The sequence below is a fragment of the Tinamus guttatus genome, unplaced genomic scaffold (genome assembly GCF_059628265.1).
Source record: "Tinamus guttatus ecotype Peru unplaced genomic scaffold, ASM5962826v1 Tinamus_guttatus_pri_ptg000155l, whole genome shotgun sequence".
NCBI classification, from domain to species: Eukaryota; Metazoa; Chordata; class Aves; order Tinamiformes; family Tinamidae; genus Tinamus; species Tinamus guttatus.
The window spans coordinates 6,142,859-6,157,349 of record NW_028288689.1 but is presented as its reverse complement, the minus strand read 5'-3'; the positions used below and the strand labels follow the sequence as shown (position 1 = coordinate 6,157,349).

General features: G+C 53.8%; 1 protein-coding gene across 1 annotated transcript; it reads right to left on the bottom strand.

Moving 5' to 3' along the window:
• Positions 1 to 12,901: 12,901 nt before the first annotated feature.
• On the bottom strand, positions 12,902 to 14,137 carry TLX3 (T cell leukemia homeobox 3). Its single transcript, XM_088522714.1, has 3 exons — positions 13,699 to 14,137; positions 13,206 to 13,449; positions 12,902 to 13,112 (listed from the first exon to the last, which is right to left on the bottom strand). Exons 1-3 carry the CDS (start codon positions 14,135 to 14,137, stop codon positions 12,902 to 12,904), a joined length of 894 nt encoding a protein of 297 aa, XP_088378840.1.
• Positions 14,138 to 14,491: the final 354 nt, after the last annotated feature.

Genomic DNA, 14,491 nt, shown 5'->3' with positions numbered 1-14,491 from the left:
ATATGAAGCATTATCACTTTAGCTCTGAAGAAATCACCACAGCGATATGTCAGCATTGATCTAAAACTGCAGCATTTTATCTCAAGTTTATTACCCATTTTTGAGAATCGCTGAGATTTTCAGAGCATAATGGCAATAAAAGAAGAATTTAAAAAGCGCTTAAATGTGCATAAGTTAATCAGAGGTATCCTCAGGGGGAAAAGGAAATTTGGTAAAACATGAATTATAAGCATCATTTAAACTTACTTTGGACACTAGAGATAATAAATGGCACCATAATTTAGAAATAGCTTTTAACATCAATGACTGTAAGTAGCACTTTACTGTTCATAAGAATTGCAAAGCAACGGTGCTGAGGCCAATTTTATTAGCCATTTTTTTCTTTATAAAAGCAATCCAACCATTTCCAAACTGAGCCGACAGGAACAAGAGTTACGTGTTAATATGCAAAATGCATTTTAGTTTTTAAAATAGCCATAGCCGATAGGCAATAAATTTACCCAAAGATACAGGCTGGAGACAATTGAATGATCATTTAGGAAGAATAAAGCTTTCTCGGAGTTTACATATTTGGGAAAAGCAGCCGGGGGGAGCCAAGAAGGAGCAAACCCTTCGTACGTTGCTATTCCCTGGGAACGTCGCGGCATTCCCACCCCGAGGGGAGCAGCAGTAAATCCTTGCGGAGGGGCTGCCGGAGAAAAGGGCTTTTCCCAACTAACTTCTCATGAGTAACAAGCGCCCGCGGGCCCGGGCAGTACACGCAATACTGCTCCTGCAATACTGGTGTTTTCCTAACGGCAGCATATCCAACCGCGCATCCTGCAGGGCTCTCACGCCGGTGAATCTGTGTCAGAGCCAACAGCAGCCCCCTCGGACAAAAGGGCAAGATTGGCCCAAAAGCAGACAAATTCAGGCAATAAATAATTCCACCTACTTTTACTGTGACTCTGATTACATTTAGAAGAGACTCCATCATTAGGAATGTTTCCATCAAGAATGGCCCACTTCTTAAAGGACGTCAGCTCCGAAAGGCTTTACTCTGCAGAAACATAAAGCCTGCTACTAAGCATTGAATTAAGATAAATTTTTCATGGAACAGCTACGTTTTCATTTACTCCTCCTATTAAAAAGCGGATCTCTAAACACCTCAGCCTGATCATTTTGAGCATTCATTGCATCACGCTGCTGAGTTAGGAGGACATCCCCAGGCACCAGCAATAGGCACCAAAAAGCCTTTAGCATTCGCAGGTTCCTTGAAATCCAACAGTACATCTCCAGCCGGAGAAGATGGATGCCACAGACTGGGATCTGCATGCCATGTCCGCCAAGATGAGCTCTGCCATTAAACCCCCCGAGGCCAGGTGAGCAAAAGGTAGCTGGGGTTTCGATGACTTCATCTTCTTTACTTTTGCATTAAAACAGAAACATTTGCAATTACTTTTTTTTTTTTCCCTTCCATGTTAATAACCATTTTGGACTAGCCCAGCAGAAGCGAGCATACAGTTCTCATGCAACTGTCTTACAAGAACCATCGCGCTTGGTTCTGCGCACGCTTGCAGGGATGGCAGAGGCAGGAGGGACCACGCGCCGCGCACGCGGGAGCATCGGCAGCGCCGTCCCCCGTTCACCAAGACGAGCGTCACGGCCTTCTCCTCTGAGCGGAGGCCACCGGGCTGGGCACGCTCGGATGTGCACGCGGATAAACGCAGCGCAGGCAGTTGGGAAAATAAAAGCACAAAACAGAAGCGCACGCTGGAGCGTTTGGCAATGAGCGCGACTCCTAAATCGCACCCGCGAGCCAGATTTCCAGCAGATCAGCCTGGCTCCGCGAGCGCGCCGTCCCGGTGAGCAGCAATTAGCAACGCTGCAGCAAGAGACCGGTGTGACCAGCACCAAAGCGCAGCGGGGCAGCGACCACCCCAAATCAGACCCCCTCGGCGCTGGTAGCAGGCACTTACGGATGGAGAGGAGGGATATTTCCACACCGCATCTCCAAGCGACGGCAGCGTCAGCCCCAAGCGAGCTGCCGGTGCCGACTGCTGCTATTCCCGCTTACCTTAGTCCTCTGGCTCCGGCACCGCTATTCCCGCAGCTGACCCGGGGGCCTTGCCATGCCAGCTCGCGTCAAGGCCACGGTAGCGCCGTGACACGGGGCCTCACCGAGCCAAGCGCCCCGCGCGCAGCTGCGCTCACCCGCTGCCACTACAGGTGTGGGACTTGGCTCCGCTCTGCTTTCCGGATCTGGAAACACTCCTTTTATATGCATTGGAGCAAGTCAAGCAGCACTGAAACTCTAGTCAGTGTGCAAAAACACTATCTTAATGCACGTATATATTCTTCATAATGCAAAAAATAAATACATAAATATACGTATCATATTTTATATAAATATATATTGCTCTTTAACGGAAGTGAAAGCTATTAAGGGAAAAAGTGCAACCCCAGGCCCTGTAGGAGCCGCCGGGCCTGCGCCCCGCTGCGCGCCCGGGCCTGCGGCTACCTGGGGGAGGCGAGCGGGGAGTGCGGCCTGCGGCTGGCGCGGCCCCGGGGGAGCCACCGAGCAGGTGGCCCCCGCGCAGCCCCCGCCGCCGGCTGCCGCGCGCACAAAGAGCTTGTCAGGCCGCGCTTCTGTCAGCGAGCGCAGATGTCGGCCCGGCAGCCCGCGCTGTGGCGGCCCAGGCCGCCCGTGCGCCGCGGCCCTCCGGCCACCCGCCTGCTCCTTGCCCAGCTCAGCAAGCTTGTGTTTTGGGTTTTTTTTTGTTTTGTTTTTAAAGCATCTTCACTGTTTTAGAAAGCTTTCTGGCTTGTGGCTTCAGAGGCGAAGCTGAGAAACCTCAGCAGGTTTGTTTCTTTGGCCAAATGGGACCCTCCAAACTAGGCATGGAAGCTCCCTCCTCCCGCCGTGCTGCAGGGGTTGCACCAAAATGCTCACGTTTCCACGGCAATGTGTCAGTATTGCTCAGCTACCGCGCTGCTACGCAGTGGGGTCAAGCTCAAAGACTTGTTTTCCGCCCAAAAAGCCGACACCAGCACACGGCTGCTCCAGCGGTCTGACTCCCTCGCCCACTGCCCCAGCCCTCACAGCGCTCCCACCTCCAGCCTTGTGCTTCATCCCATTCCTGATCTCCTTCCCTCCTGCCCAGGGCTCTGCACTTGCTTCCCAGAAGAAAATCATCCTCTTCCTCATCTTCCTTTTAGCTCCTCTCCCCTCTGGCTCCATGCGCTCACGCTTGCTCTCAGTCCACCTGAATTTCCCCAGTTCTGCCCCAATTCAGTGTCCCAGCACCCACACGGTCTGAATGTAGATCACCCACCTTGCTGCTTCACTTGTCTCCCTGTCCCACCCTTGAAGAGAAGTGTCTATCTCCTACCTGGACACGTACCGTTCTTTGGCCATCACTTTTAAAGACAGCCTACCTTGGCCATGTTATTATACCTTCTTCTTCCTCAGAAAGCTGGACAAAGTCATCTCCCCTTTTACTCACTGCTGAGAACACGTTGGACACTTCAACATTCACATGGGAACAAGGCTGGAGCTCTCGTCCTGCCGCTCATGTTGCCTCAGGGTAGTGGCAGATGTTGAGCTTGCACCCGAGCGAGGGATGACACGGCCTGGTAGCAGGGACGGCTGGGGAGAGAGAAGTAACCCGAGATGCACAAAACTGAAAGAGTTTTCCCTGCTTCATCTCCAGTGGCGAAGAAGGATTTATGCTCTACACCCGGACCCAACTTCATCCTAAAGAGTAGTTTAAGAATCAGCCTCAGAGGGAAGTCTGGACGCTCCATCTAGGAGGGTTTTTGACTTCATCTAGCGGTTGAAGCGGATGGTTGAAGCGGAACGAGTCCCAACATGCAGAGGAGAGCCAGGCTGCTTTCTTTGTGCTGCTTTATTCAGTATCTAGAGAAGGTGAGAGTGATAAGAGCATGGAGTTTTTATTGAACCCTCCCCTATGGCAATACTGCACCCCATCTCCTCTAAACACATGGCCAAGATAAATGATTAAAGACAAAAATAAGCATAAAAACAATAAATGATGAGGCAGAGATGTAAGTTAAGACTCTACAATTTCTGTAACATAACCACCGTGTGCATCAAGTGTAGATCTCCAGAAAGGCCCTGCCCATAGTTGTTTTTTTTTTTTTTTCTTCCCTGAACGCCTCACTTATTTCAAGTACCCCAAAACACAGCAGCCTGAGAGGGGTGGGAAACACCCCCAGAAAGACTCCCTCCTCCAGCTGGGGGGAGATTTAGCACGAGGTGTGTGCACACTAGGCTGGATGACTCTGATACGGTCTTTCAAACCCAGTAACCTTGATGTGCCCAATTTGGCACCGAGCAGCCCTGTTCCTTGCCATCCCCACACTCTCTGGTGGTCTCTTGCTGAATGCAGAGGTCAAATCCAAGTTCAAGGCGCTCCAGATGAACAGTCCAGGGATACGTGGACCACCACTGTTCATGACAAGACAGACTGAAATCGATGCCGCTCTGCAACAGCTGCTCCGCTGGAGCAGCGAAACAGCAACGTTCCCCAGTGCCCCGCGACAGCTCCTCCACAGAGGCCCCCGACGGCATGAACTGCCTTCAGAATTGATTACAACTCTCGGCCTCTTCTGTGCAAGGCACAAACGCCTGCACCAGGCTACAGCCCTGCAAGAAGTGAGCGTAGCAACAGAGCGCTGTATTATCATGGAGAAGCCAAGGGACAGGCGCTGTCAGCCATGGCAAGAGAAGACACCTGTGCTCATGGCAGTAGAAACACTGGCAGCAGCGTCCTCAGCATCAAACAAAAGATGCACAGAGAATATAATGCTGAGTAACTGCAGGACAGCAGAGACACGGGCCGTAACCTGAGAGCAAGGACAGTGCTTGATGCAGGCAGGAGCGGAGAGGCAACATGTAGACAGGAAGTCTTCAAAGACACAGATGCCGTAAGGGAGAGAAGCAAGAGCTATTTCAAGAAATTACAGCAGAAACACGAGCAAGCGTTTCTTTAAAGTTCTGGTGAGGAGAACGGATTTAGCGGAAACTATGAGCGAGGCTGCAGGACTGCAACTCCCCAAACTATTTTTAGACAGCAGACCCAAACCTAGATGAATTAACCTGCAGGTCTCCACTACTTCTGAAGGAACCCAACTCAGACACAGCCACATTGTAGGTATCTTCAGCCAGGCGCACCCCACCTACCTGCCTGGTGTAAGCCTCAAGGGAACAGGGCACAAGCGAAGACCAAGGACAACAATCGAGAAAAAGGCTTAAAAAGGAACCTTGCTGCCTTCTCCCAGTAAGATGAAGTGTCCCTGTCCTCCCCGTTTCAGTTATGCTGCCTCTGCTCCCACCACTCAGGTCATCAGGCCAGTGCTCGAGGTTCACATGTGGAAGGGGCCCCTGAAGAACTTGCATGCACAAAGAGCACTGCCTGAACACTTATCTCGTGGACTGCAGGCAGAGGTCTTCAGAAGTCGCTGCTGCCGGTCCCGAGGGCCTGTAAAGTATTATGGGCCTTATGGACTGAGAAGCACTTTTTGTTGCGGTAAAATTCAACTTTTTTCAGGTCTTAAGGAAAACAAGAGCTCCACACCTTAGATCCTGCCACTATTCCTGGTGGTGAGGATGTGGAGATGCTCCTGACCATGGCCACTGCAGAGAACTTGCTGGTGTCCCTCCCACAGGCGAGGGGCAACTCGGCAAGGTCGGCCCAGGCTGCCGCACACACCAGACTCCACATGGACAGCCTCTCGTAGCTTTCCTTCTCGGACCAAGGAGAGGATTTGAAGGCTTCTTTAATTATTAAGCGTCCCCTTTGCTTTTCCTTCCACTTTAGAGCACAGGTTCTTCAGAAGCAGGAGGGGAAGCTCTACTCGAGAGCCAGTCCCGATGGCCATGAGAAAGGCACCAATCGTAGCTGCTTCCCAACAGTGTATTCCCTTACAGGCTACTCCCATTACCATTAATGGAAATGACATGTGCAGATGAAAGAGAAAAGAGTCTAATGTCTTTATATTATAGCACCAATTAAGTACTGAGGTCATGTCCTCAGCTGATGTAAAGTAGATGGGATTCACTGGAGTTAATGGAACTCTGCTGAGTTACACCAAAGGAAGATCTGGCCCTCTCTTGCTTGTATTAAAACATCTAAACTGTTCCAACAGTCTTCGTGTTTAACAGCTCCTTGTTCTAGCCAGGCTTATCTATCTCTTCAGTCCATAAACCACAAGCTTTATTAACCAATAAGTCATATTTCAAGTCAAGTTTTGCATCTGCTCCCACAGTTGTGATTCAAGAGTTACTACCCCTCACATAACATGGGGAATTCTTTGATTCTCAGAATTGTGAAAAGCCTTAGCATGGTGAATGGTGGGAACAAGAAGAGGAGACCAAATCCCAAGCTATTAAACCCCCGAGGATGCAAATGGAGGTTCGTTACGGAGACGTGGCAGCCCCCACCTCCTGGTGGCAGTGACAGGTAGTGGAACACCTCAGTGCTGCGTGATTTTGGGGCAGGCATTTCTCTTGCCAACTCGCATCTGATAAATTTAACTGTTGCAGGTGTCTCCTGGATTTTCCCTACGCCACCACACTGCGAAAAATATGCAAGTGGCATCAGGAGAAGGCCACAACTTAAACACCAGGGGATCCTGCAGTTAACTACTACCTGGATACACGACAGAGCAGTCGCACATTTTTTGTCATAGGTCAAACAGGGCAATTTTGATGAACATACAAAAGGTTGCCCCGTTTTTCCCCCTTAGTTTTGTGTAACGGATCACTGGGCAGAAAACCAGTGTGGTGCCAAAGGGGTGCTGCTGTCTCTGGGCCTCAGGTGTCCTAAACATGCTAAAAGAAACTAAAGCTTGTGAAGGGTCCTGAGTTACATTACAATTAAAGTATTTTTTATCCAAAGGTAAATAACTTACTCTCACAGTGAAACACATCTTCCTGAGATGGTGTATGTTGACTTCAGCAGGCAAGCTGAAGGGTCCTTTCCCTTCTGCAACTGCACTAAATAAAGACCAGTTAGGGTATTTCTACCAGAATGAGGAATAAAAGCAGCATGCTGTACAAATCTGAGGAAAGAAAAAAAAAAAGAAAAAAAGAAAAAGAAATCACAACAGTCTACTAACACAAATGTTCTGAACAAGGAATGTAATATGGACAGCTCTTCCAGATACAGCTCTCGTGCAATAACTTAAACAGTACAGATTACTACTTGGGGAAATAAAAGACAACATAACTTTGGAACTTGAAGAGCTCTCCTTCTTTCTTGTAATCAATTGCAATAATCCATGTCAGTGATTTAGATGAAGATCAACTTTACCTTTCTTTGCTGATGACACAAAACTAAGAGCAATAAAAAACTTAAGTGCATTTGCGCACAACTAATGGATTGGATGTGGCATGTGCCAATGGAAGCCGGTATGTATAATGCAGCATGTATTGGATGCCAAATTAATGGGATCATTTGGGCATTCTGGAGCATTTGTGGCCTCAAGCTTAAGTCATCTAAGGAACCTGGCAAAGGTTGATGACCTTCCATTTTCAAAAGCCTGCAGAAGCCCAGTAATACTATAGGCAAAATACAATCATGATTTTTGTCCCTCAATCTAGCTACTGTTCAGTACCAAGTCAAGAGAAGAAAAAAATGAAGACAACTACTCCATGACTGATGTCCCTCTAAGGCAAATAAAATAAATAAAAAATGGAGGGAGATGGAGATTCAGGCCACAAATGACAGACCAGATACCTTCAGCCTCGCCTACGCAGTCTGCCATTCTTGTTAAGCTAAGAGATCTGAATTGGCCCATGGAGGCCCACAACATTCTTCAACAGTGTTCACTTCCCACACGGAATAGACCCCAAAGCCTGGCACACTGTCATAATACAGAGGAAAGCACATCTCACTACTGACATATAACAGGCAGAATTACCCAAAGAGGTGGAGAGGTCTAGTCAAACAAACTCAGATGAGCGTCAGAGCTAGAAACAGGATGGTTATCAGCCATGTGCCCACTCCTTGCTCTGTCCATGAGAGCTCATCACTCCCAAAGTCCTGCAAAAGTACCCAGGGGAGCAGGAAGCTCCATGTGTGCTGCGGCATTAGCACAGCTCCACGGGCACATCCCAGTTGCTGGCTTTTCCAGTAACACAGTGATAAGTTGCAGACCTTGCTGCCCCAGTGTGGAAAACATCTGGGTCTGATCCACAGTGGTCCTGCCGCTGCGCAGAGCCTCATGAAGAACATCACAACAAGCAGCACAAGCTGTTAGTAACAGAGGTCCTGTGCTCTCAAACTTGTCCATGTGAAGCAGTGTCCAGCTGGATTCCCAATGGGCAAACACTTGCAGGCTTAGGTCAGAATGTTGACCTGGGATCAAAGTCAACATGCTACCCTTGATCTCTTTACAGATTCTCTTAGATGCTACTGGAAGATTGAGGCTTTTTTTTTTTTTTTTTTTTTTTTTTTTAAAGTATTTTGAATAACTTGAGAGCAAAGGTCCAGACTTGTGAAGGTGCAGAATCCACAAAATACATAAATACCAAACACCACATTTGCTCAATTGAGCAAATTTATTGATCAAAAACGGTCAGTAAATACCAAAACATCCATTTGTGCCACCTAACAAGAGCAGGAGCCATCCTGAGCATCTCTGCTTCCCACTCCCCAGTGCATTCCTGAATTCACGGTGCAGACGTGCCTTTAAATGCCCAGATCCTATTTTGCACAGTGATCTGGAAAGAGTCTTTTGGCTCTTGACCCCAACTGGGAGTTGGGAGTAAAACATGGGAGTAAAACACCTAAATACCAGTGCAGTTATGGCCTTAAGAATGGGTGTTTAAGAGTCAAGAAATGAAGACACTTCCCAGACAAGAGTGGCAAAAGCACATGGTGATTTGGGTGTCCACTACAGGAGGTGAACTCAGATCCTCAAAAAGATGTAGACACCTAATAAAAGTGTTTATTCCATTGCTGGGTGCTTAACGCTGCTGTGAGGCACCAGGAAGAGGAGCTTAAAAGACTTGAGAACGACAAAGGTCAACACAGCATCCAAAATTGCCCAGGACAAGCGACCTGCTTAATAATCCCACCCCCCCAAAAAATCCTACCTGCATCCAGGACAAGCATCTGCATCCGTCCAGTCCACAGCTGGTCCATCCGTCAGGCACCACCTTGGGATGTGTTCTACCAGCTCAGGAAGACCTACTAGATGGGCAAGCAGCAGCCAGGTGAGGCATGGCCCTCCAATGACTCCTCGGTGGCGGTGAGGAAACACACACTTCAAGGGAAATTTATGCACATAAGAGGTGTAAATCTCCACATTATTTATGTTATCTCTAAGTAAATTAAGTTACTATCGAGCTGAGCAAAATGCTTTTGTAAACCGAGGCTTCTGTATATTGTGCAGTTTGCATGTTTAACAGGACTTTGCTTTCATCACGGGGAGGAGGAGGAGAGCTAATAACCCATTGATTTTAGGGCCCATTTAGGAAAAGAACTGCCTATAGAGATCTGATCACCATGCATTACTTTGCAACATTTAATACCCTGGGCACAAAATAGTGCCAAGCGCTGCAAATTCTGCAGCCATTTTTATACAGAGCTGGGTTGTGCCTGCGCATGTGAGTGCGGTGCGGGGCCTGGTTTGGTTTTGGCTTAAAGCAAACTCAGGAGGGACTCAGAGGAGACAGTAAACATTACACATGGCTCTAGTTATCCCCAGTTCTGTATCTGCATTCGTGCACTCAGCTGTTTGGCCCTACACACAGAAAAGCTTCTGCACATGATTAAGTAAATACAAGAAAGTGATCTGCCCAAAGGTAAGGCCAGCTGATAACTCAATAATATCTAACTCTCATTGCCTTTTTTTTCTATCCCTGTTCAGCAGCATGAGCTGAACTATGAGCTGTCCTGGGCTTAACATTTCCAAACAGGAGTGAATGTAAGGATATGTAAGCACACACTTCCCAGCACGCACACGCACGGGAACGTCACATCCCATTTGTGCATGACTGCCTAGGAAAGGACATCCATATGCGAAGAATTAGCAGTTTCATGACAGCAACACACAGAAACGCGACACTGCCAAGGCTGCCCCGAAAGAGCCGAGCGTGAAGGCGACCGGCCGCGCTGCCGTACGGAGCAGGAGCCGCTGCCGCCACCGCCGCGCTCGCTGCGCTGGAGCCGCTTGAGCAGAGCTTCCCGGGAGCTCAGTGTGAGCCAGGGGCTGGAGGATAAGCCGAGCTCAGGGAAAACGGCCCCAGGCACCCGCTGCAAGGGGGGTTGGTATCAGGAGGCAGCAGGTGGAATCACTGCCCCTGGGCGAGGAGCAGCGAGCGAGCCCGGGTCCTAGGGCTGCAAATGCGGGTCTTTGCGAGAGCCTCCAGCCCAGCCTGACTCTTTAAAGACCCCCTCTCCCTCTTGCATTCCAAAAGAATAAATAAATATATTTAAGAAAATCCAGGATCTAGTGATCAGCTCCTCCAGGGCAAAAGCATCCCAAGGAAAAAAGCACGCCGCGCCGGAGCGCCGTGTTGCAGGTGCATCGGCTCCTCCGCAGCTCCGCTGACGACAGAGCAGCGGCTCAGCGGCCGACACCGCAGCTCCGTGGCTGCCTCCGGAGCCCCTGCCAGGGGGCCGGATCGCGCAGGCCCCTCCGGGTGCCACCGCGCCGGGCAGACCACTCGGGGGGCTGCCAATAACTCGGCTGCGAGCGGGTACACGGCGACGCACGAGCCCCCAGCGAGCTGCTTCCCGCAGGACTCGAGTACCGTTATGTGCTCCGCAAACACGCGGCTCCCGGCTCGCAGCAGCTTCGGGAAAACTGCGGGGAAACCAGAAACACAGAACTTCGCGGCCGTGGGACACGAGGACCGTTCAGGAACGAGCTGCCTTAAAAGCAATACAGATGGAAAAATTTAGAGATGCGAGTCAGGCCGATAAACCATAACAATCAAATACACAAAATGTGAATGCGCAGACCCATTTATTCCAGAATATTATCCAGAGTTTGCCTCGTCCGTATTTTCGTGAACGTTTGTATCTCTCCTGCGTGCCGTATATGCAATGTTCGTGCAGACGGCGTTTGCAACATCGGCTACTGCACGCGGGTCTCGGTACCGCTACGGGAAGGACACGAGTTCGGCCCGGCCGCCTCGGCCCGGCCCCCGCTGCCCCGCGCAGAGCGGGGACGGAGCTGGGGCGATTCCTGCCCCGGTGCCGCGGGGAGCTCCGCGCCGCGAACCGGCGCGTGGGGGAAGCACCGGTTTTAAACGATGCTCTAAGAGTAAAACCAAATGCGGTGACAGTAACAGGGCCCCGCGCTGCAGGAGTGCAGGATAAGTAACGTTTACCTCAGATCTTCGGCCAGGTACAGATTTCCTCGTTGGTGTTCCCTCTTCTTCCAGGCGCCTCCACGGCAGCGGGATTCGTTGGTGCCGGCAGCGTATTCCATGTTGGAGAACGACAGGCGGGGAATGCACGGTCCCAGCACCCGCGGGAGGACACGGTATTTGGCCCTGTCTTTGGGCCATCACAACCACCCGCCACGCACCCCTCGCCCCAACATCGTTACTACGAACCGAACCGGAGCCCCGCTACCTCTTAAAAAAAAAAAAGGAGGGTAAAGAAAAGGAAAAGAAAAAAAAAAGAAAATGGAAAAAAAAGAAAAAGAAAGAAAAGTAGAATTAGCTACAGAAATATTTTCTCAATCCCCGTGACCAATTTCCGCGGGTGCCCGCGGTCCGGGTTGACATCGGGCCCCGCACATTCACTTAAACACCGAAATACACCCGAACTCGGGCGGACTCGCGGGGCCGCTGAGCGGGCAGCGCTCCGCAGCCGATGCCGCGTCCCGAGGAACCCGCTCCTCGTTACCGGTGCTGCCGAAAACGGGATTTCTGTCCCCGCCGGGCCCGCGGCTGCGGTAGCGGCTGCCCGAGTCTGTCCGCGGGGCGCGCAACGACGGGCGCGAATCGCGGAGAGAAGCGCTAAGGACAACGCGGCCGCTCGGGCTCCGCGGCCCCGCTCCGCGCCCGGCCCCGCTCCGCGCCCGGCCCCGCTCCGCGCCCGGCCCCGCTCCGCGCCCGGCCCCGCTCCGCGCCCGGCCCCGCTCCTCACCTGCGCCGGCCGCGTCCCCGCCGCTTCCTGCGCCGCTCCCGGCTCCGGCCGCGCAGCCACGCACGGAACCGCAGAGGCGTTTTTAAAGAAAACGTTTATTTACACGTCTCGGCAAGTACAAAGTATTATACACGGTCGGTGTCAACCCCAAGTCCTCTTTATTATGAAACATAAGGCGCTTTCTCTAGAGTCGGTGGCGAGGGCGTAGGTGCTGTTCTCCGGCTGCTAAGCGCATCGGCTGGGAAAGTGAGGGTGGAAGAAAAGGGGGTGTTGCCTGAAAGGAGCCCTTATTACTACGGTGAATAAATTATGGCTGACATTAACTTCACCTGGGACAGATGGAAGCTACTGCTTTTCGGCTTAATAGGGTTTCCTAAGCTAATGAGTCAGCGGCTCCACTTAGTGCCCTCCGCTAAGCGCTAGGGAGGTGTTTCTCCTTTAGACTGTCCTCAGAACGGGGGAGGGAGGAAGGGGGGAAATAGCCTTTTGTTCCAAAGCCAACACAAAATACCTACGTTCGGATTTCGATATAAATAATCGAGGTTTTATATAGTTCCATAGTAATAGTGCCCAAAATCTCGATGCATAAATAAATTAAATTATTAACACTTCTTACAAAAAAGTGACATTTTCCCCTTCCTAGTGGAACATCGACACGAATATACAAAGGGGGCGGCCAGGGGAGCGGAGAGCAGCGCGGCGGCTCCGGCCCCTCGGCGCGGCCGCCCGTCGGTCCGTCCGCCCGCCGGTCGGTCCGTCGGTCCGCGGGCGCGGCGGCAGCGCGGGGCCTAGACGAGGGAGGTGACGGGCGGGATCTTGGCGCTCTCCTCCTCCCAGGGCTGCAGGTTCTGGAGCGCGAAGAGCGAGGAGTTGTGCAGGCACAGCGGGTCGGGCTGCATGGACTCGTTGAGCGACTTCTGGAAGGCGTCGTGCTGCAGCTGCAGCATCAGCCGGCTCGCCTGCTGCCGCTCGGCCTCGCGCTCCTCCGCCGTCTGCCGCCTGGGCACGGGACACCCCCCCGCTCAGCGCCCGCGCAGCGCCCGCCGGCCCGCGGGAGGCCGCGCGCGGGGGGCAGCGCGGCCGCGCACTCACCGCCACTTGGTGCGCCGGTTCTGGAACCACGTCTTCACCTGCGCGTCCGTCATCTTGAGCGACTTGGCGAGGGCGGCGCGCTCGGCCGACGCCAGGTACTTCTGGCGGTGGAAGCGCTTCTCCAGCTCGCAGATCTGCACCCGCGAGAAGGAGGTGCGCGGCTTCTTGCGCTTGGGCGGCGTGCGGTTCTGGTACGGGTGCCCGATGCGCCGCGTCACCGTGAAGGGCGTCAGCGCCGCCGCCGCTGCCCGGGAGCGAGGGGCAGCGTGAGCCCCACGGGCCGCCCCGCCGGGGCTCCGGCCGCGCGGGCCCCTCGCGCCGATCCGCCCGGGGGATGCGCGGGCACCTCGCAGGCGGCAGCAACAGCATCCGAGGGGCCGGGGGCGCGGGGGGCTGCGCGCCGGGGCGGCTTTTCCCCCTTAATTTCGTTTGCTTTTCTATTTTCTAATGATTTTTTTTTCTCCTCCCGGCGCCCTCCCGCGCCCCACCTTACCCGTGAAGCGGTCCTTGACGAAGCGGCGGCTGCTCTCCATCCAGGGGAAGTTGAGGCCGCCGAGCGCGGGCACGGCCGGCACGGCGGGGATGGCGCCGGAGATGGGCGGCGGCACCGCGCCCGGGATGGGCCTGTGCGCCGGCACCCGGATCACGCCGCCCGGCGCCAGGCTCAGGTTGACACTGTAAGATCCAGACTCCTCGAAGGGCGCCGCGATGGCCGGGAAGGGGGCGGCGAGTGCCGGGTACGGGGCGCCGGGCCGGCCCGCGGGGGCGCCCAGGAAGGCCGCGCCGTCGGGGCCGCGGGGGGGCGGTTGGGGCGCGCTCTCCTGCTCGGCGCTGTTGAGGATCTGGTCGATGCCGAAGCTGATGGGCTCGTGCTGCGGCGGCGGCGGCGGCGGGTGCTGGTGCTGGCCCGGCGCGCCCGTCGGCTGGTCCATGCTCGGCGGGGAGGGCTGGCGGCGCCGCACCTCGGGGCGCGCTATAAAGCGCCGGCCGCTCCGCGGGCCCCCGCCGGCCCGGCGCACGCCGCGCGCGAACAACTTGGCCGCGCGCGAACTTGGCCGCGCGCGCGCGCGCGCCGCCCCGGCAGCCGCGCCGTCCTCGCGGCGGGGGCCCCGGCCGCGCGCCCCGCGCCGCCGCCGCCATTGGCCGCCGCCGCCCGGCCCCTGCGCTCCCATTGGCTCCCGCCGCCCGGCACCGGCCGCGTTCGCGCCGGCCGCCGGGGGCCCGCGCACCGGCCGCGGTGACATCACCGGGGGCGCGCGAACAATGGGGCCGGCGGGGGGGGGCGG